This window comes from Vigna unguiculata, chromosome 1 (genome assembly GCF_037176805.1).
Source record: "Vigna unguiculata cultivar grain cowpea cultivar isolate G323 ecotype 2 chromosome 1, ASM3717680v1, whole genome shotgun sequence".
NCBI lineage: Eukaryota > Viridiplantae > Streptophyta > Magnoliopsida > Fabales > Fabaceae > Vigna > Vigna unguiculata.
Window position 1 is genome coordinate 46,705,114 of NC_140792.1, and position 19,945 is coordinate 46,725,058.

Here is a 19,945-nt window from a genome sequence, read left to right on the forward strand (position 1 = left end):
TGCATAATTTTTTTTCTACTTTTATTATTATTAACATGAGTATCGACCAAAATATAAAGGTTCAGTTTTATTCTTTTTGGGTAAATGTAGACTCAATTTCTCTAAAAGCCACTAAAATCCTACTTAATAAGTGAAATTGTGATATTCTTATGAAAATGCCTAACTCTTGGAAACTATAGTTGACATTTGACAGGACACAACATGTTAAGATTTACTCTTGCAACAATATTTCTTCTGTACATGTTAATATACTATTCATATCTTACCTAATAATTTTTGGACCACTTCATTTTATCACTTGAAAAACCAGAAGAACAAAAGTATGTTTTGGATTCTATTCTTTTTCTTTTTCAAAATTTTATTTTATCATTTTCAAACTTTATAAATCTAGTTGTCTAACTTTTTTTAAAATATATCATTTTAATATTTTTTGTAACGACTTGTTATCTTCACGAAGTTAATAAAAAACTAGCATTTTCTGTATTAAGATTATGGTACAATAATTTTAATATCTTCACCAAGTTAATTTTAATATTTTTTGTGACAGTAGTTTTGGAAGAAGAAAATAAAAAGGGTTCAATCTAGCATTTTCTGTATTAAGATTATGGTATAATCTAAGAGAAGAGGAATATTCGTACAATAGAGAGAATACAAATCCAAACAAGGGAAAAAAATGATAGATTAACCTTTATTCATGTCTCTTCACCAAAGTTGAAAGAGCAATGAAAAAATTCAGAAAATTTTACTGATATATACCAATGTAATTGGATATACAAGGATGACATTATTATTGATAATCCTTGGTCAACAGCTTTTGAAGCAAGTGTAACAACACTCATAATGGATCCAAATATTGGAATACTAAATTTAACATAAATAAACTATATATATATATATATATAATATAGTAATCATCCGTATATGGTTCGAATTTTCAATTGTCATCAGATACCTCATGCAAAAGAAAAAAAGATAGAATTACATAGATTATCGTGTATTGAGCATGTCTATTCATTTAATTATGCTAACGAAATAAAGTTGCAAACTAATTTTATGAATTTTTGTTGTAAAAAATAAGTTATAGGTAAACTAAATGAGTTAAATCAAACTTTTTAACAAATTGAAGTTAATTTTCAGCTAGACTCATTTATTAAATGAGTATAATAAATAAATATATTTTTTCATAAATTAAATTAAGAATTGGTCAAATATTTGTACTTGTATAGGAGAGAGTGTGAACTTCACTCATTAAAATATAATTATAAAGCTAAAAAACGTTTAATCCGTAAACTATCTTTAAGTTTGAATCCTTATTAAGAGTTCAGTGCCTTCATAAAAACTAATAATGTATTTTAAAACAAAATCATGTTTAAATTTGAAAATAACATTGTTTAACTTCCTACATCTTCCTAAGCTACTTTTGTTAATTTTTTAAATGTCGGTTAAGGTTGTGACATTAATTATTCTGAAAAATAAATCTGCTTTATTAAAGTTATTATCTGTTTTTTCATTGATTTTTTATGCTATTTTTTCTTTTTACTTTTTTCTTTTTTACTTTTAAATATATAATTAAAAAATGTTAATGAATACTGCATTGAACTTTAAATTTATAAATAATAACTTTGGTTGCGAGCACGTGATGATTTAACCTTGCTTTCAAGGTTCAAACTCTGAACCTCACGTCAGGCATATTATAAAATGAAAATATTTTTTTCACAGTAATCACTTACCAGTACATAAAGCTTAAAGCTTCAATGTCTCTGTAGTTATGTTTCAGAAAGTTTATATTCATCTAATTTAATAAGCTCAAACACACTTAAAGACAACATAATCCAGATGAAACATGTGCTTCAGCTTATTCTGAGAACATCATGAAGTGTTTTTTTTTTTCATATGATTGGTTATTATGTGTATGCTGGGCTGAAATAAAATATCTAAAAAAATTTATTAAAATAAGTTTTAATCTGAGTACGATATTAGGTTAGAAATAGACTTTAAATTTAATTGAATTTCACAAAATAATTTATAAAATGAGGTTTATATATTATAAAATTAATTTATTTCTAATTGAAATTTTCAATAAAAAGAGTTAATCTAAGAATTGTGCCACATCAAGAAAAACATCTAGGTTAATTTTCTTTTTCTTTTTATTAAAAATAAAAAAGTTATTGAAACAGGAAAACATCCTCATGCGAAGACTAATTAGCGAAAAATTAACTAAATTTTTCATGTATTTTCATAATCACTAGTCCAGTTATAGTTACACAACTAATTAATTAAGTCGATTTGTGCTGGTAATAATATTTAATTAGTCATAACTTTATCGCCATCAGATAAATGTTACCGAAACTAAAAGTTACCATTGCCCAATTGTTTGGCAAACAGATCCAGCTATATACAACAAATAAAGAAAGAAGAGAGCATGGTTGGAAGATGCTTTTCTCAGTACTTTTTACTTTTAAAACTCCTGGTTTTCAGTGTCTCTTCTATTAATTTACAATCATCGTCACCTTTCTAATTGGTGAGAACGCTTTTTCAGCTTTCTTTAGATTTTCTTTCATGTTTTTTCAGTTTAATTATCTCATACAATTACTATGACTTTAAGATATTAAAATGGTTTTATTTTTCAGGCAAATGTTATATTATACAAAGATTTTTTGTGAAAAATCTGAAAAATATACAGAATACCACTAAAATTTGCATATTCCAATTCGAGAGTATGTATTTCAACTTTAATTTACAATTGTACTAATTTAATCAGTATATTATATAGATTTAAGTAAAGTGTTGTGATGTTAGAAAAAATGGAATGACATGTTTCTCCATCATAATCAAAATGATAATTGATTTTTTATATTATCATAATAAGATTAATCATAATGGATATTTTTTAATAATTATGTAATGTTTAGATGTGCTATAATTGACATATTTATTCCAATTTAAGTTAACAAATATTAATTATATCAAAACAATAGGCTAACTTAAACATTTGAAGGTATATAATAAGTCTACTAAGTGACAGAGTTTAATAATGTCAAAAAAGGCTTAAACCAAAATAAATAAATAAATAAATAAATAAATATATATATATATATATATATATTAAATTTTAATATATTTTGAATATTTGACCTACTTCAAAAGTTGTACACATTTATTTAACATCCAAAAGATCCATCTATGTGTATCTTCGTGAAGATGTGCATTTACATGTGTTATCCTTTTTTAAATATAAATAAAGCTACAATGTTTTGTTATCCATCATTTCCTTGGAAGAAATGTATTTGGGGATGAAAACTTTTGTAATTTTTTCAAATTCAACAACTTGTTGATGAATATGCACAGTTATCAGAAAAATAATTACAAATTTATTAGCGGTACAAATTTAAGAATAACATCGTTTGGTTCAATTAGTTTACATCAAATTCATACTTTGAAAACTTTAATGACTTATATTTAAATTAAAATTTATGCATTACAACTATGAATTTGTCAAAAACTATTTTTCTTTTCTTTTTTTTTCCTTAAACCACTCTAAATTTCCAAATAAGTTTAACACGGTGACTTACAAATCCATCCCAAATCCATTAAATCTCAATTTCAATTAAACCTTTATTTTAATTTTAAAAATAAGTTTAAGTTGTCATTTCTCTTTCTTGATGATTTTTTTTTTGTCTAAACAAAACAAATATGTATTGAGATAATAATTTGTCTGAATATACCCATAAAAAGTGATGTTCACTTAAAAAATATTGAAATCAAACGTAAACACAATCTTCTCATCTTGTGAGAATACAAAACATTCATAGGAACTTAGAAAATGCTAAGAGGAGAGTTTATAAAACACCAAAAACTTATTCTAAAAAAATTTGATCGTTAAGAAATTATCATTATTGTATCACCACCTCACTAGTATTATTTAATCATAAAAGTAATGAGAATCAATCTGAGAAAAGTAATAGAGAAGACAACAAAATATAATATTTTATTTTAAAAAATTTTGAATTTTGTAAATGAATCACTTGATAGTTAAAATTTTAATTTATGTACTCAATATAAATTAATTTTAACGTTTATATATTTTAAAATAATCTGTACTAAAAAAAATAGAAACTCAAAAACATTTCTACACACTAAAATAATAATTTTATATGATAACCTCGCTGGGTTCACATATGTTAACATAACTTTTATCTAATAAATAAAAGTCAAACTGTCATTTATTATTATAAATATACATTTTATACAAGTTAAATTTTTTGATTATACAACTTAATATACTTTTTTTCAAAAGGAAATACTAATTCATCTAGAATGCGCACTAAACTTAAAATGGTTAATTACAAACTCATTATATAAATAGTATATAATAAACTAACATTTAAGTATGAGATAAATTCATTGAGAAGTAAAATGGGTTGAATAATAATATAGAGTGTATTATATGGGTTAGTCAACTTAGTTATCAGTGACCGGTCGACTATGTTAGTGAAATTTAGTTGTGAAAACTACTTTAAAGAAGGTTTCAGGAGATGTTATCAAATACTCGATAACATCTTACTCAATTTTTTAGTTGCTGTCAACTTGACTGAAAGCTACAATTTAGGCCGCATGATTACACTGAATGGACCTTCTCAATTGTTGTTAATTGAACTGTCAACAAAATTTGATCGTGGTCTTTTATTAGAATTCGAGTGGGTGTTTCATGAAAACCAACTAATTACCTAATTAATGTAAACATATAAGTAATCACAATTAAGAATGATTGAATTGTGATTAGGTTGACCCTAATCATCAATCCATGGGAAAAACCATGGTCAAATATATGGTTGTTACTTTTATCTCGTATTTATTATAATATTTATAATTTTAACCGTTCAATTTTGGATTGACTTTAATATTAGATAATCTTTAACATGTATATCCAAATCGATTGACAAACAAGAACATCGAACAAAAAGCAAAATGTGAAATTCAAGAATTTTGAAATTTTAAGTGAACGTTCAACTCCCTACACTCGAAACAATAAATAAAAAATTATTTTTTTAGGTTGAGTTTGATTTTTATTTTATACATTTTTTTTTCACGTGAATAAAACAAAATGTACAATAATAAGTTACAATATTACAACGACAACATGCATCTGTGTTGTGTGTGAACTGAGAGAGCATGATGCTTGTCATGTCAATTACAAGATATACAGAAGAAAAGGATTTGTTTTTATATAAGGAATAATATTTAGGATAACCATTTTTATTCGCAGCTTTAGGAATGGAATTTCGAAAAGATCGAACGCAGTTGTCAACTCGCTATAACTATTTATAGATATTAATCTCCTAACCTCCATTATTCTAATATTGTTCTTCAAGCAACCACTGTTCATTTACAAATTTGTTACTTTATATATAGTGAATAATTCACACAAGGCCACTATTTTCTCCATTCTCATACTTTTGTTTCATTTCGACAATAAACTTTTATCTTGAATTGTGAAGAAACACAAATTAGTCATCTTAAATCATATTGACTTTATATATATTCATTGGTTTTGACTATGACCTTAAGGAAATATTATATTAATATAGCTACACTTTGATTGTTCAGCCAAATAATTGTATTCTATGAAATATATATATATATATATATATATATATATATATATATATCCAAAATAAGATGACATAAAAAAAATATTATACTTATTCTAAACTATCACTTGTAGAATCAATTGTTTCTATATTAAAACACAATCTGATCATAATTTTAATTAAAAACTAAAGGGTAAATTAACTACTTAATTAATTATATAAACTGTATGTAACAAATACAGTTATAAAATAATAATAATAAAAAAATAATAAAAAAAGATGTACACTGAAATAATTACAAAATTGTCAAAAAAAAATCTTTATTAATAGTTATAGATTATTTTTAATAATTTTATAATTTTACTAGTAATTAATTGTGAAATAAGAAAATAATATCATTTAATATAAAATATTTTTGAATTTGATATTTCTTTATTTTTTTTATTTTTCTAAAATTTAAAATTTGTTTCAAATTTTTTTTGTTAAATGATTTTTTTTTCATATTTATAATAAATATTTAATATTTAATCATTCTAAAATATGAAAAAACTTTTTAGATGAATAATATTTAATTAAGAATGTAGACTTGTTTAAAAATATTACATACTAACATGTAATATAAATCCTAACAAACAAATGTTATTTGAGATAATTACTACTAGTTAAAATTAAGGGTTAAATATGTTTTTGTCCATCAAATTTTAGTAAATTTTAGAATTAGTTACTCTTCGAAATTTTATATTAATTTAGTCATTCATTTTTTGAAATACGTAAATTTAGTCATTTTTACCAAATTTTGTTAAATTTATTTGACATACGCATTTTATCATAATATTTGAGTTAACATTAAAACGAAAATGTGTCAAAGAGTGTAAATAATTCAAATATTATCATGAAATACGCTTAAAACGTCAGATAAACTTAACAAAATTTGGTTAAAATAATTAAATTCACGCATTTTTAGAATCAATGACTAAATTGATCAAAATTTTTGAAGATAGACTAATTTCAAATTTCCTTAAAATTTGACGAGAAAAACATATTTAACCCTAAAATTAATATATAAATAGAACATTTAACCAAATTCCCTTGTACTAAAACTAATTTTAACCTGAAAAAAGAAGTTTGATGCAAGGCAAAGTGAGAATCGATCGGTGATGAGCAATGTGGCATTATTCCTCTCCCATATATCTTCAACAGCTATGAGCTAGCTCAGGAAAAGACCCTACAAATAAACAGTTGACCATTTGGGAACAAAAGAACAATGAAACTCTGTTTCGATTCAACTCACTCACTGTGTCTGTCTCTGTCACAACTCTTACCCGCCAAAATGCTCCCAACAAAAGGTCATAAAGAGAAAAACTTTGATCTTCAACTCAACGGTGCATGAGTGCAAGAGCAAGTGCAAACACTTTCTCTTTCTCTCTCTCCAGATATATTCCAGTTTGATTCTCAACAAACAATCCACCGTTACTTAATAATATTCTCCCATTCTTCAAGAACATATCTTTCTGCAATTGTCTACTTTCTCTTCATTGCTTTCCAAGCCAAGAATCTCTCTCTCTGCCACTTCCTCATAGATTCCTCTCCCTCTTTTTCAGCCACTATTAACGATCTCTAATCAACCTTCTTTTCCAACTCTTCTCCCCTTTCTCCTATCTTTCTCCTTTTCATCTTTTCTTTTGCCTCTTCTTCTTCTTCTTCCTCTTCTTCTCATCCAACCACAAAAATCTATACATACCCATGCCTCCTTCCTCAGATATCAACCATCTTTCTCACCCTTGTATATACGGTACTTTCTTTTCTTTCTTTCTTCTTCTTCTTCTTCTCCTGAAAAAACAAAAACAAAAAGCTACAGCTTCTTCTGCATAACACTTGCCATCATGACGTGGAGAACAAAACAGATTTTTGCAAACTTCTGAATAGCCACGCGAAACTCTTTTTTGAACTTTGAAGTTTATTTTTTGGTTGATGTTCATTTTACTAAATGGGTATGGATGGTTGTTCTTGTTCTAAAAAAAGAATTCATTTTTTTACTTTGCGTATGAGTCCAGGAGTTATGTAAAGTGTGTAATAAGATATAATCGAGTCGATGGAACCAATTCGATTTGTACTATAATTGAGTGGTTCTGAATTCTAACCGAAACTTCTTTTTTGTCGTTGTTGCAATCTTGATGGGAAGCAGGAGACTTTGTTTCTTCGTACTCAGAGAGAAAGTCTGGTTTTATGAAATGGTTTGGCAAGATTTTCAAACTTGGGTCCAATAGAGGAAGGGCTGGTGGTCGTCATCTACAGCAACCTGAAGAGGAAAACATGGCTTGGCCAGCTCCATCTAGATCATGGGTAAACAAAAAACATTCATGTTCTGTTTTTTCTTCTCTTTGTTATTCTGTTTTTTTTTCAAGAATATCTATATCAATTGTTTTTACTTGTTTGTTCCTGTCGCTCATACAAGCATGATTATTGCTTTGCTCAAAATAAAATAAAATAAGCTACTTCTAGGCCGAATCAAGATGAATTAATTGTCACCATTCATGTTTTTTTGACAGAGGACTACTTCCAAGGATTAGTTTTTGACTTTCCAATTGAGAATGGTTTCACCCAAAATATTCATAACTCAATTGTTTCATCTTAGTCCTGATTTGTAAACTGACATCCATTCCTTTTTGGTACAAAACAACAATGATGTCAGGAATCAAAGTGATGATTTTGCAAAGTCAAGACCTGCAACTTTTTACCTTTACAATTTTAGGAACTAAATGGGGTTTCACTCATCATAAGTACTAGAAAGATGACGTCTTTTGTCTTGTTTTTCTTGATTAGACATCTTCCTGTTCTTAAGAAGTTGAATCGACTCTCGTTACTTGGGGTTACAGCTTAAAGCACATCGTGACTTTTGCACTTTTTTCTTTCAATGCTTTTCGTTAACCATTGTTGACTTTTATCTTATTTGTGCATTACACAACATGAGTTGATCTGCATCTTCTTATGATAAGTAATGCAGCATTGCTTTTAACATTAACCTTGAATTGCTTTCAATTTAAATTATTTTGTTTTTAAATATTTTATTTAAATAAAACAATATCAATTTATTAAATTTTAATTTCCTTTTATCATTAAAAAATATTTAATAATTTAGAATATGGTGTAACCATTTTTTTAATCAATGTCAGTTGAGATTATTTTTCAACACAACATTATTTTAGCCAAAATTAGCCAAAGTTACTTTCATTAACATTAATATAAGAAAACTCTGGTTCACAAATAACTCTGATTTTCATTTTCATAAAAAGAAAACCATGATTCACTTTGTCTAAAAACAATTTAAAGTTTACAACATCTTCCCTGAAGTCAAGTTTAGAAGTTGATGACTTGACCATGTTTCAATCGAGAAAAGTGAAACAAAAAGAATGTGTAAAAGATACTTCAATGTAAAAATTATTTCAAAATTTTACTATTTTCTAAATAATATTTAAAACATTATAACATTAAATAACTAAATTAAACAACAATAAATATTTTAAAGTTCTTTTATAAAAGTAATTATCTTCTCAAGGCCTTGTTTGGAATGTTTAAGACGAGGGTTCATGAGTCATGCATGACTCGAGATGCTATGAGTTATTTTGGTTCTTCTATTAAACATGTGTTGAATAGCGTGATTACGGAAGTAGTGTTGAATAATATTCTTGATGTTGTTATTAGGATGACCGCGCTAGATCTCGGAAAGAGAAAGAAGATTTGGACCATGCAATTGCACTTTCTTTAGGCGAAAATTTTAAGAGACCAACCGGTAGGTGCTAAAATTTGAAAAATGCACTTTTTCTCTGGCTATCGAGATCTAATTATTTTTTTTTTTGTTGATGATAAGGGTATAGGTGGCGAACAGGAGCAAGAATCGATGAAGATTATGCAAAGGCTCTTCAGGATCGCATGTTCTCTTCTGCTCATCCACCATATGCCCCTGTACCCGCTTATCCCCATGGATATGGGTAATTTTTCTCTCTCTCGTAACTCATACTTGTTGGCCACACGTCAAGGGTTCCCAAAAATAGCTCGACTGTTGAAAATTTTTTGTTGGACTCCCCTAGTCAAAATTACTTAATATTTCTCTTGCTGTGTGTGTTGTTAGCATAAATTTGAACAAATTTATTGATTTTGATTTCATTATTGTGATTCTAGCACATTACGAATTTATTGATAACTGGTATTGTGCAGTATCGCATCGCATAGCAGAATATGTGGAGGGTGCAACCAAGAGATTTATGGCGATTGTTTAGGAGTCGGTCACAGCTATTTTCATCCAGACTGCTTTCGGTGTCACTCTTGTCGTTACCCCATTACTGAGCGTGAGGTAGTTTGATTCTCTTCGGATTAAGAAGAATCTGATATCATCTATACATATATTACAGTACTTATCTTCAATATTTTCCCACAACAAATTCATGTTGTTTACTCTTTACAATTTTTGCCTATGAAAGTATTATTTTTAACTCTTTTCTTTTATTTGTATCTTACTTCCTTTTTTTCTGTTGATCCAAGTTTTCTTTGTCAGGGAAGTATCCGTATCACAAGTCCTGTTTCAAGGAATTGACCCACCCTAGATGCGAAGTTTGCTATCAATTTGTAAGATTAGCCTGCTAGTGTCTTTGCTTATTTATTCCCATTGTTCTGCTTTTGTTACTCCTAGTTTTCTTCGATAGGCTCATTAAATTTCAGCCAATTTCATATACATTGTAAGGACAGTTACACTAGTTAGTTTATAATGAAGGGACCAATTAAATACTACAATTAGTCTCTTTTCTTGATGATGAAAATAGTACAATTAGTCTACTTGTGACATTTGAAATAATTTTAAGGTACAGCATCATTAATTTTTCTATATCTTATTCATTATGAATATGGAGAAGATTGTGGAAATTACGTTATGGAATAATGTTGTGGAAATTCTGTTTTACTTTTTTTTTTCTTACATTAATTAATCATATGATATGTCATAAATTCTTTCTATTAATAAATTTGATTATTTATCAGAGGACTAACCGTGTAAAAAGATCATATCCTCTGTGTCTGTTACTATTGATTTGTTATCTTCAGGGTTATCGAAAAACAATATTAATGATTGTGGTATTTTATTTCACTTTCAGATACCAATAAATGCTGCTGGTTTGATTGAGTATAGGTGCCACCCCTATTGGAACCAAAAGTATTGCCCATCTCATGAGTATGATAATACAGCTCGGTGCTGTAGTTGTGAAAGACTAGAGGTACTAACATATATAGTTATAACTTTTTTCAAAAACATGGAAATAATATTGTTTTTTTCATAAGCTTCTCCTTTTCTGATCTTTTAATTCTTTTTGAATTATCTTTTTCGTGAAGTCTCGGAATGAAAGATACTGCAGATTAGAAGATGGAAGGATTTTGTGCTTTGAGTGCATGGAATCTGCTATAAGCGACACTGGTGAATGTCAGCCTCTTTATCATGCAATCAGAGACTATTACGAAGGAATGAACATGAAAATAGATCAACAAATCCCAATGCTTCTTGTTGAGAGACAAGCACTTAATGATGCCATTGTTGGAGAGAAGAATGTAATGCATCGTCCACTATTTCATCTTTCAGCTTTAGAATTTATTCAATTCCTCTAAACTCTTTATTGGCTTTTACCAGGGTTTCCATCACCTGCCAGAAACTAGGGGCTTGTGCCTTTCAGAAGAGCAAACTGTCACAAGCGTATATTATTTACTTTTTTTTTTCTTGTTTAACGAAGCCTTCATGAACCAACTTAAAAATTATCTGTCTGGTATTTCAATTCCTTTATGATATGTTGTGTTGTTTCAGGTGCAAAGACGGCCAAGAATCGGAGGTCATAGATTGATAGGGATGAGATCTCAACCTCAAAAGCTGCTTAGAAAATGTGAAGTTACAGCTATTCTTGTTCTCTATGGCCTTCCAAGGTAAGTAGCATTTAAATACTATCAAGTCCTTATAAATATAATTTAGTACCAAGCCCCTCAAGGGCCAAAAATAGACCATGTGAATGTGATTGGATGAGCCAAAAGAGGCCCAAAAGGACAAAAATATTTTATGAAATATTTTACTGGTTGCAGGTTACTCACAGGTGCTATACTTGCCCATGAGTTGATGCATGCTTGGTTACGCCTTAAAGGTGATAATGCTGTTCTTATCTTTGTATTGAACTGCACAGTATTTTGCCTGATTTCTTATCTCCCTTCATTTTGCCTTGAACTAATTAAGCAGGTTACCATAACCTTAGTCCTGAAGTAGAGGAAGGTATTTGTCAGGTCCTCTCCTACATGTGGCTTGAGGCAGAGGTGATGTCATGTGCTAGAACCATGCCATCAACATCATCAGCTTCTTCCTCCTCCTCCTTCTCCTCCCACTCATCAAAGAAAGGTGCAAAATCTCACGTTGAACATAAATTGGGTGAGTTTTTCATGAACCAGATTGCCAATGATTCTTCCCCAGCTTATGGTGGTGGCTTTAGAGCGGCCAATGAGGCTGTGAATAAATATGGTTTACGTTGCACTCTGGAGCATATTCGTTTGACTGGTAATTTCCCAGTGTGATAAGAACCCGTTCTCGTAGGAGTTTGGAACTAGAGTTTGATGTTGTAATATTGGTTCACATATGAGAGACAAGGTTGGACATCATTCTTCCTGTTATTTCATACCCCAGGGGGAATGTCGTGTCTCTGTGTAAGGATATATCCATGTCCAAGCCCAATAATATTATGCATGCCTTGTTTTAATTTATTTCGTATTATTTGGGAGGATTTTTACTGGCATTAATCATATTAACAATTACAGATGTCTTTTACAGAAATATACAGTCTCTAAAATATAATTATATTACTACAAAAAACTCTCAACAAGTTAAATCTTAACTTAGAATATGTTTAATCTCAACAATTTTTTTTCATAATTTATTTTTAAAATTATACTTTTTTTAAATGGTTACGTACCATAAAACATTTTTTTTTAACTTAATACATACGATTGTGCCTAACATACCATAATATTTATTGTACTTAAAATATTATAAAGCATATCATCATATATATATATATATATATATATATATATATATATATATATAATATATATACACACAACAATATGCTGCAACGCAAATTGAACAATAAACCAAAGTTCAGATAAATATAATTAAGGGAATACCATATTACATAATCCTATTGGATTAAGCAGAAAATAGAGCATCTGGGTGGCTCTTATCACGCCATTATCTCCACCCCATCACTGTTACCATCAATTTCCACAGTTTTCCTATGCACAGTCTTATAAATATACCTTTTTGCCAAAATTATAAAGAGACACAAATTTAGAGCATTTATGATGGCCAGCAGCCAATAAAACATATCAAGACGGCTTGAATTTATATCCTTCGCAATCCAACTTTTGCCATTCTTGCCCGTTACCTTGTCCACAATTGTTATCAGAAAGCTGCTTAAGAAGTATCCTACTCCTAGTACACTCAGATATAAAGCTATTCCCAAGCTTCTCATTGAGTCAGGAACTTGGTCATAGAAATACTCTTGCAGACCAACTAATGAAAGTGTTTCTCCTCCAATTCCAATGATCAAGTATTGGGGTACCAACCACAACTCACTCATAGTCTCACGCTTTGTTCCTCCTTCTGTCACAACTTCATGTCCAACCATTCTTAGTCTCTTTGTTTCTACCAAGGCAGCAACAACCATGAGTATGACTAACAATGTTAAGCCTATTCCAATCCTCCTAAGGATGCTGATGCCTCTTTCGTTACCTGTGAGTTTCCTTAGAAGTGGAACAATAATCTTATCATATGTTGGGACAGATATTATAGTGCCAATAGCGTTAACAGACACCATGGAAGCTGGTGGGATTTTGAAATTGTGACCTATATTTAAGTTCATAGCAGCTGCTTGTTTGACAAACAGTGTCTGGCTCTGAGCTATGCATACACCAATTATTAATGAAGTTAGCCATATGGGAACAACATTCAGAATAAGCTTTGTCTCCTCCACTCTTGTCACTGTTGCTAATCTCCATGGATTGTCTTTCTCCTCTGTATACTTCTCTTCAACTATGGCAGCTTTGTCAAGAAACCTATTCATTCATTTAATTCATTAGTATTAGTATTAATCAGCATTAGTAGGTGCAATAAACTCTATAACCTATTTACAAAGTCTGAAATAAAAACTTTTAACCAAAAGGGTCATGCTCTATATATCTAATAAGGTGCATGTTTGATCCATACCTAAGTCTGCTGGTATGGCTTAAAAGTCTTCCTTGGGAGTTCTCTGACTTTGGGATTTCATGCAATAAAGCAGGATTTTGAGGACAAAACAAATTCCTTTTCCTTATGGCTGCAATTAGGACCCGAAGAATTTGCATTAAAGGGTTTCCTTCTGTTCTTCTGTACCTATAAAAAGGCATCCCCATATAGAAAACAATGACAGTGAAAGCCATAGAAATAGTGAGAATGAGATAAGCAACTCCCCAGCTAACAAAGTCCTGAACATAGACAACCACTGTTCCCCCAAACAGCATTGCAAAGCACAGTGTAAAACACCACCAGTTGAACAAAGACATCTTCTTCTTTCGTTCTTCAAGGTGATCGTCATCAAATTGATCAGCACCAAAGCTTTGTAAGCACGGTTTGAATCCTCCAGTACCCAAGGCGACGCAGTAAAGGGCAAGGAAGAAAACCACTTCATGAGCTTTCCTTGTTCGATCACATATCTCATTGTTGCATGGTTTTAGACTTGGAATGAACTGAGACAAAGTCAGAAGGCTTAATCCCTGGCTTGACAGACACAACAACAAATGAGTTACGTCAAAAAGAACTCGTTCGTTGCATGTAACAAATAAAAATGTACCTTGAGGTATACGAGGGAAGAAAAGATAATCATATGAAATCGACCTGTGTAGGTATCAGCAACAAACCCCCCAATTAGAGGCATCAAAGTTGTTGCTCCTACCCAGTAGTTTACGTTCTTGGTCGCTGTTTTTAGGTCTTCATGCATCACTTTGGTCAAGTACATGATAAGATTGCTGGATATCCCAAAGTGGCATATTCTTTCACTAAATTCAATTGCTGTCTCAAATAAGCATGTTTATCACATATTTGAGCTAATTAAGGTCGTAATAAAAATATTTATCACAATTTTTTGTATTGTTAAGTTTCAGCTTTTATGTTAATGCAAAAGGAGAGCTCAATATAAAAGAAAAACTGAATTGAAAAGACTAATTTATTGGGTGAAAAAGCTTAAATCTTTAACTCTAAATTTCACTGAAGGTGAAAATTCTAACAACCTTGAAAAAATGATGAAAAATATACAGACGTAATAGTGAAGTAACTCTCTTACTGAGTACAAAAAGAGCAGCTTTCCATGAACCGGTGGAAGCACGCAGAGGAATTCTGTTCTTATAATCCACAGATGCATCATGCACCCATTTCTCTTCTTCACTTTTATCTCTCTTTCTCTTCTCAATCTCCTGCTCCATTAACTTTGTTTTCAAATCAATCAAAACTCATTAAGAGGCAAATTTATTTCTGTCAGTTGTCTTTTTGTTTCTAAACAATCGTATATCGAAACATAACGTTTTCTTTAAAGTCATTTTAAATAACAAAATTATAAAATTAATTTTTTTTTGAACACTAGTCCACACACATACAAAATTTATATATATATATATATATATATATATATATATATATATGTTGGAGTAACCTTTGATTTCAATCAACGGCCTTATTTATACGTACACTCCCAGATTATATATTCCATGGCTTTGTAAATTATAAGGGGCCAAAATGAGTAAGAAGTAGCTTTGGAGTAGTGCAGTTATTCTTACAAGTTCAGTTCCATATACATAGCCACTTTTGCACCGTTGAATTAAAATATCGTAGTTTGATTTACAAGAATTTACCATTTTCTTCTTCCAAAGTGAAATAAAATCATTTTAATATATGTACAGCACATTTGTTAATCTTCACAGTGATGGGTTATGTTTCATATGAACCTAACAAGTGGTATCAGGACCGATGGTTAAAATCGGTTCAGACGAGTGCAGTATGGTCCTTGTATCGAAAGTCAAGTCTTCTTGTCAAGGGTTCCAGGTAAGCGTGTCCTATTAAGAAAAACGGCAGTACAGACAAGGCAGAAAAGAAGTACTTGTGGTTGAGAATGCTTTTGTTGGAGGGGGAGTGTATCAATGTGGTTGAAGGGACTCACCCTTGAGAAAGAGATGGTTAGGAATCCAAGTGTGAGTTTAAGTCTCACATTGGATAGATAGAAATGAGAAAGTAGAACACTATATGAGGATAAAGACCCATAAACCCATTGCCTTAAGGGTTTGGGTTGAGAGTGATATCAATGTTTTATGTGGTTGGGTTCAGGTCTCATTAGTGCTGTGTCTCCCAGTAACACCCCTCTTTAAACCTAACAGGATTTGACATCACTTTTATCCCAAAACCTTAATATAATAGTGGTATGAGCACTTTTAGTATAGAATCTGATATATTGAAACACAACCCTCAAGTAAGAAATTAGATATCTTACATGTAGAGTTATCAACAAATTTTTCACAAACAATTTCTTTGTAGTCAAAATTTATTTTAAACTACAAAATCACCATGTTGTATTAGTACTCTTTGTCTTCAATTCACTCAGCCTCGTCTTCTTAGAACATGGAGTAAAATTTTTGAAGTGCTTGTGTCCCCAATCCGCCCTAATCCATTCAGGGTCAGCTTCCTGCGCTAAGCGGATTCCTTCGCTGAGCGAATCCCTGCTATGCTGATGCCTTTGCTTAATAGATTTTTTCTGTTTTGAACTTCTGCTGCATACATGCAAAACAAGAAACCCATCAATTCCAAGTTACTTCTCTTAATACGAGTATTTGCGGTATTGAACAATTGTCTCTTTTACAAGAACTAATTTTGTTCATCTATATCGTTACATATAACTAGTTGCTTGCTTGGTTTATCGGACCACCACTCGTCTGGATCTTTGTTATGTTGTTCACACTCTACCACAATTTTATGTAAAGTTCCAAAGAAGAACTGAAATGTTGTCGCATGAGTTCTATTTTTGAGAGAGTTGGTTACATATTCGATTGAAATCCTTAAAATTTGTAATATATATGTTTATTAAACTTGTATTTACTTGTAAGTTCATTATGCTGTATACATTATATGTCCATCATGCATGCACATAGGTCTCTAGGAGAATGGGCTGTGATAATGCAAGAGGAGTATGAGACTACCATCATTACTTGTGCAAAACCAAACTATATATCTGAGCTCAAGATTGTTGATACGGCACAGGAACAGGGGCATCAAACATAACGCCAAAACCGGCAGATATAATCTGAATTTCAGTAAATATAAGGGAAACAACATATTACATAGTATTTGATTATGAAGAAAATGTAAAAAAAAGGTACACCCGAGTCGCTAACATGCATCATGGCTGTGTTTCCACTCCATCAGTATTAGAACCATCAATTTCCGTAGCTTTCTTGTGTACAGTCTTATAAGTGTACCTCATTGCTAAAATTACAAAGAGAAACAAATTTAGGATATTTAATCCAACCACCAACCAATAAAGTTTATCTAGACGGCTTGAATTCACATCCTCTGCGATCCAACTTTTTCCAGTCTTGCCCGTGACATAGTCGACGATTATTAAAAGAAAGCTGCTCAAGAAGAATCCTACTCCAATCCCACTAAGATACAAAGCCATTCCTATGCTTCTCATTGAGTCAGGAACTTGGTCATAGAAATACTCTTGCAAGCCAGTTAGACAAAATGAATTTCCAATACCAAGCATAATGAATTGGGGTATCATCCACATCAAACTCATAGTCTCGGGCTTAGTTCCTTCTTCTGTTACCACTTCATTTCCAACCATTCTTAGTCTCTTTGTTTCTACCATGGCCGCAACAGCCATGAGTATGATTAACAGTGTTAAGCCTACGCCAATCCTCCTAAGGATGCTGATGCCTCTTTCATTACCAGTCACTTTTCTTAGAATTGGAACTATGATTCTATCATATATTGGGACAAATGCCATGGTGCCAAAGCCTGCAAGGGACAACATGGATGCTGGTGGGATTTCGAAGCTATTACTTATCTTTAAGTTCAGAGCGGCTGTTTGTTTGACAAAGAGTGTTGACCCATATGCTATACATACTCCAACTAATAATGAAGTTAGCCATATGGGAACAACATTCAGAATAAGCTTTGTCTCCTCCACTCTTGTCACTGTCGCTAATCTCCAAGGATTCTCTTTCTCATCTCTATACTTCTCTTCCACTATTGCAGCCTTGTCAAGAAACCTATTCATTCATTCATTCAATCAATTGATTAGTATTCATTCTATACTGAATTTTAGTTGACAGCTTCAAGTATATAACTTATTGTCAATCACAAAAAGCTTACCACCATGTTAATGACTTTATTGACACTATTTTGTTAACATTTTAGCCCAGGTTTTAATCTTTAGTTCTATAAAAAGGAAACTTTATTTCATAGAATTAAATTATAACATAATGGTTCATAATGATACATATCTAACAAGTTAATGTACCTGAGACTGCTTGTATGACTGAGAAGCCTTCCTTGGGAATTCTCTGAGTCTGGTACTTCAAACAATAAAGCAGGATTTGAAGGAGAAGAGAGATTCCTTTTCCTTATGGCAGCAATTAGGACTTGTAGAATTGGCAAGAAAGGGTTTTGTTTTGGCGTCATTTTGTACCTGTAGAAAGGCATCCCCATATAAAAAGCAATGATAGTTAGAGCCGTAAAAATTGTGAGGGCGAGACAAGCAACTCCCCAGCTGACAAAGTCCTCAACATAAACAATGACTGTTGTTCCCAGCAGCAATGCAAAGCTGAATGTAAAGGTCCACCAGTTGAAGAAAGACATCTTCTCCTTTCGTTCTTGAAGGTGGTCATCATCAAATTGATCAGCTCCAAAGCTTTGTGAACACGGTCTGAATCCCCCAGAACCCAAGGCCAAACTGTATAGAGCAAGGTAGAAAACCACTTCATGAACCTTACTTCTCTCATCAGATATCTCATTGTTCAATGGTTTTAGACTTGGGACGAACTGAGACATGGTGAGCATGATTAATCCCTGGCTTTACACAACAAGTAATGAGGTTTCTTTTCCATGGCAACAATGTCTTCTGCGCATGCAGAGCTATATATTATGTAATTTGTATGCTGGGTGAAATGTGTAAAATCATATGTGCAGTAGAGAAAGTGAGAAAAGGAAAGATGAATATATATATATATATATACCTTGAGGTATAAAAGGGAACAAAAGAGGGCCATACGAAATCTACCGGTGTAGGCATCACCAACATAGCCACCAATTAGAGGCAACAATGTTGTTGCTCCTTTCCAGTAGTTTACATTATTGGTTGCTGTTTTGAGATCTTGATGTATCACTCTAGTTAAGTACATTATGAGATTAGCGGATAAACCAAAATAGCTTATCCTTTCACTCATTGAAATGGCTGCTCCAAATTCAAATAAAATCCCCAAGTTATGCTCATATTAAACACATTTATCTCATAATTTTATTACTGCTGATAACTGCTTTTTAAATTTGACCATTTAAATTCTGTGTGTACTGATAATATAAATTTTTCATGAGTGAATTGATGCAATGAAATGGAATTTTTTTCTCTATTTGCAACCATGAAATGAAATCATCATGATCTGAGTTTGTGTAAATTATCCAGAACAAAAGTGAAGTTAAGTAAAGAGGTAGTATCTTACCAAGGACAAAAAGAGAAGCTTTCCGTACACCAGTGGCAGCACGGAGTGGAACTCTGCCCTTATAATCAACACAATCATCAAGCACCCATTTCTGTTTATCTTTTTCTTCACTCTTACGTCCATTTCGCTTCTCCATTTCCTGCACCATGTTTACAATTTGAAGGTGTTTGATAAAATGATTGATCTCTTCACCTTTTGATAGAATGGGTGGATGAAATCTACTGTTGGTGTGGCCTATTTAACGGCATTTGAAATGCAAATAGCAATGACAATTGCTACTTCACTAATTCAACTGCATTATTAACTGGTTGGAATACAGCCTGCAAGTGAAAGATAATAATGATTAGTTATGGTTAATTACTTAACTTCTCACTGAGCAATTTATGTGTTAATTAATGATTTCAATACTTCAGTTCACCCAAATCAATCTCATAATGCTGATTCTTTCATCCCCGCACTATATAAACAATACAAGCAACCATTATATAAGACAAAAAATAATAGTAAGCAAATAAATTAAGCAAATAACTCCTCATGAC

The 19,945-nt window shown here is 31.1% G+C and overlaps 3 protein-coding genes across 4 annotated transcripts; 1 reads left to right on the plus strand and 2 right to left on the minus strand.

Annotated features, from left to right (window-relative positions):
- The first annotated feature begins 7,127 nt into the window (after positions 1-7,127).
- Positions 7,128-12,368, plus strand: LOC114180870 (protein DA1-related 2-like). Its single transcript, XM_028067190.2, has 12 exons — positions 7,128-7,383; positions 7,777-7,934; positions 9,294-9,381; positions 9,460-9,580; positions 9,807-9,942; positions 10,131-10,214; positions 10,736-10,855; positions 10,971-11,183; positions 11,263-11,325; positions 11,434-11,549; positions 11,703-11,761; positions 11,854-12,368. The coding sequence occupies exons 1-12, from the start codon at positions 7,335-7,337 to the stop codon at positions 12,180-12,182; spliced, it is 1,536 nt and encodes a 511-aa protein (XP_027922991.1). The 5' UTR covers positions 7,128-7,334; the 3' UTR covers positions 12,183-12,368.
- A 479-nt stretch (positions 12,369-12,847) lies between these two features.
- On the minus strand, positions 12,848-15,140 carry LOC114191162 (protein NRT1/ PTR FAMILY 5.6-like). Of its 2 annotated transcripts, XM_085665555.1 has the most exons (5): positions 14,984-15,122; positions 14,495-14,712; positions 13,873-14,417; positions 13,280-13,721; positions 12,848-13,249 (listed from the first exon to the last, which is right to left on the minus strand). In XM_085665555.1, exons 1-5 carry the CDS (start codon positions 15,120-15,122, stop codon positions 12,848-12,850), a joined length of 1,746 nt encoding a protein of 581 aa, XP_085521681.1. The 2 variants fall into 2 exon arrangements, with proteins under 2 accessions (XP_085521681.1, XP_027936147.2); XM_028080346.2 differs by having other exon boundaries at positions 12,848-13,721; positions 14,984-15,140.
- Positions 15,141-17,013: 1,873 nt separating this feature from the next.
- LOC146889017 (protein NRT1/ PTR FAMILY 5.6-like) lies at positions 17,014-19,634 on the minus strand. Its single transcript, XM_085669689.1, has 4 exons — positions 19,407-19,634; positions 18,924-19,141; positions 18,209-18,756; positions 17,014-17,957 (listed from the first exon to the last, which is right to left on the minus strand). Exons 1-4 carry the CDS (start codon positions 19,552-19,554, stop codon positions 17,084-17,086), a joined length of 1,788 nt encoding a protein of 595 aa, XP_085525815.1. The 5' UTR covers positions 19,555-19,634; the 3' UTR covers positions 17,014-17,083.
- Between the last annotated feature and the right edge of the window lie 311 nt (positions 19,635-19,945).

What these genes read in the sequence shown, in the direction of transcription:
- LOC114180870 (XM_028067190.2), top strand. Translation starts at nt 7,335, where the DNA reads ATGCCTCCTTCCTCAGATATCAACCATCTTTCTCACCCTTGTATATAC. An exon ending in GCGAAGTTTGCTATCAATTT is followed by an intron (nt 10,215 to 10,735) that starts GTAAGATTAGCC and finishes TTTCACTTTCAG; the next exon opens with ATACCAATAAATGCTGCTGG. An exon ending in AAGAGCAAACTGTCACAAGC is followed by an intron (nt 11,326 to 11,433) that starts GTATATTATTTA and finishes GTGTTGTTTCAG; the next exon opens with GTGCAAAGACGGCCAAGAAT.
- LOC114191162 (XM_028080346.2), bottom strand. Translation starts at nt 15,122, where the DNA reads ATGGAGCAGGAGATTGAGAAGAGAAAGAGAGATAAAAGTGAAGAAGAG. An exon ending in CTTCCCTCGTATACCTCAAG is followed by an intron (nt 14,418 to 14,494) that starts GTACATTTTTAT and finishes CTGTCAAGCCAG; the next exon opens with GGATTAAGCCTTCTGACTTT. An exon ending in AGCCATACCAGCAGACTTAG is followed by an intron (nt 13,722 to 13,872) that starts GTATGGATCAAA and finishes ATGAATGAATAG; the next exon opens with GTTTCTTGACAAAGCTGCCA.
- LOC146889017 (XM_085669689.1), bottom strand. Translation starts at nt 19,554, where the DNA reads ATGGTGCAGGAAATGGAGAAGCGAAATGGACGTAAGAGTGAAGAAAAA. An exon ending in AGCTTCTCTTTTTGTCCTTG is followed by an intron (nt 19,142 to 19,406) that starts GTAAGATACTAC and finishes AATTTGGAGCAG; the next exon opens with CCATTTCAATGAGTGAAAGG. An exon ending in GTTCCCTTTTATACCTCAAG is followed by an intron (nt 18,757 to 18,923) that starts GTATATATATAT and finishes GTGTAAAGCCAG; the next exon opens with GGATTAATCATGCTCACCAT.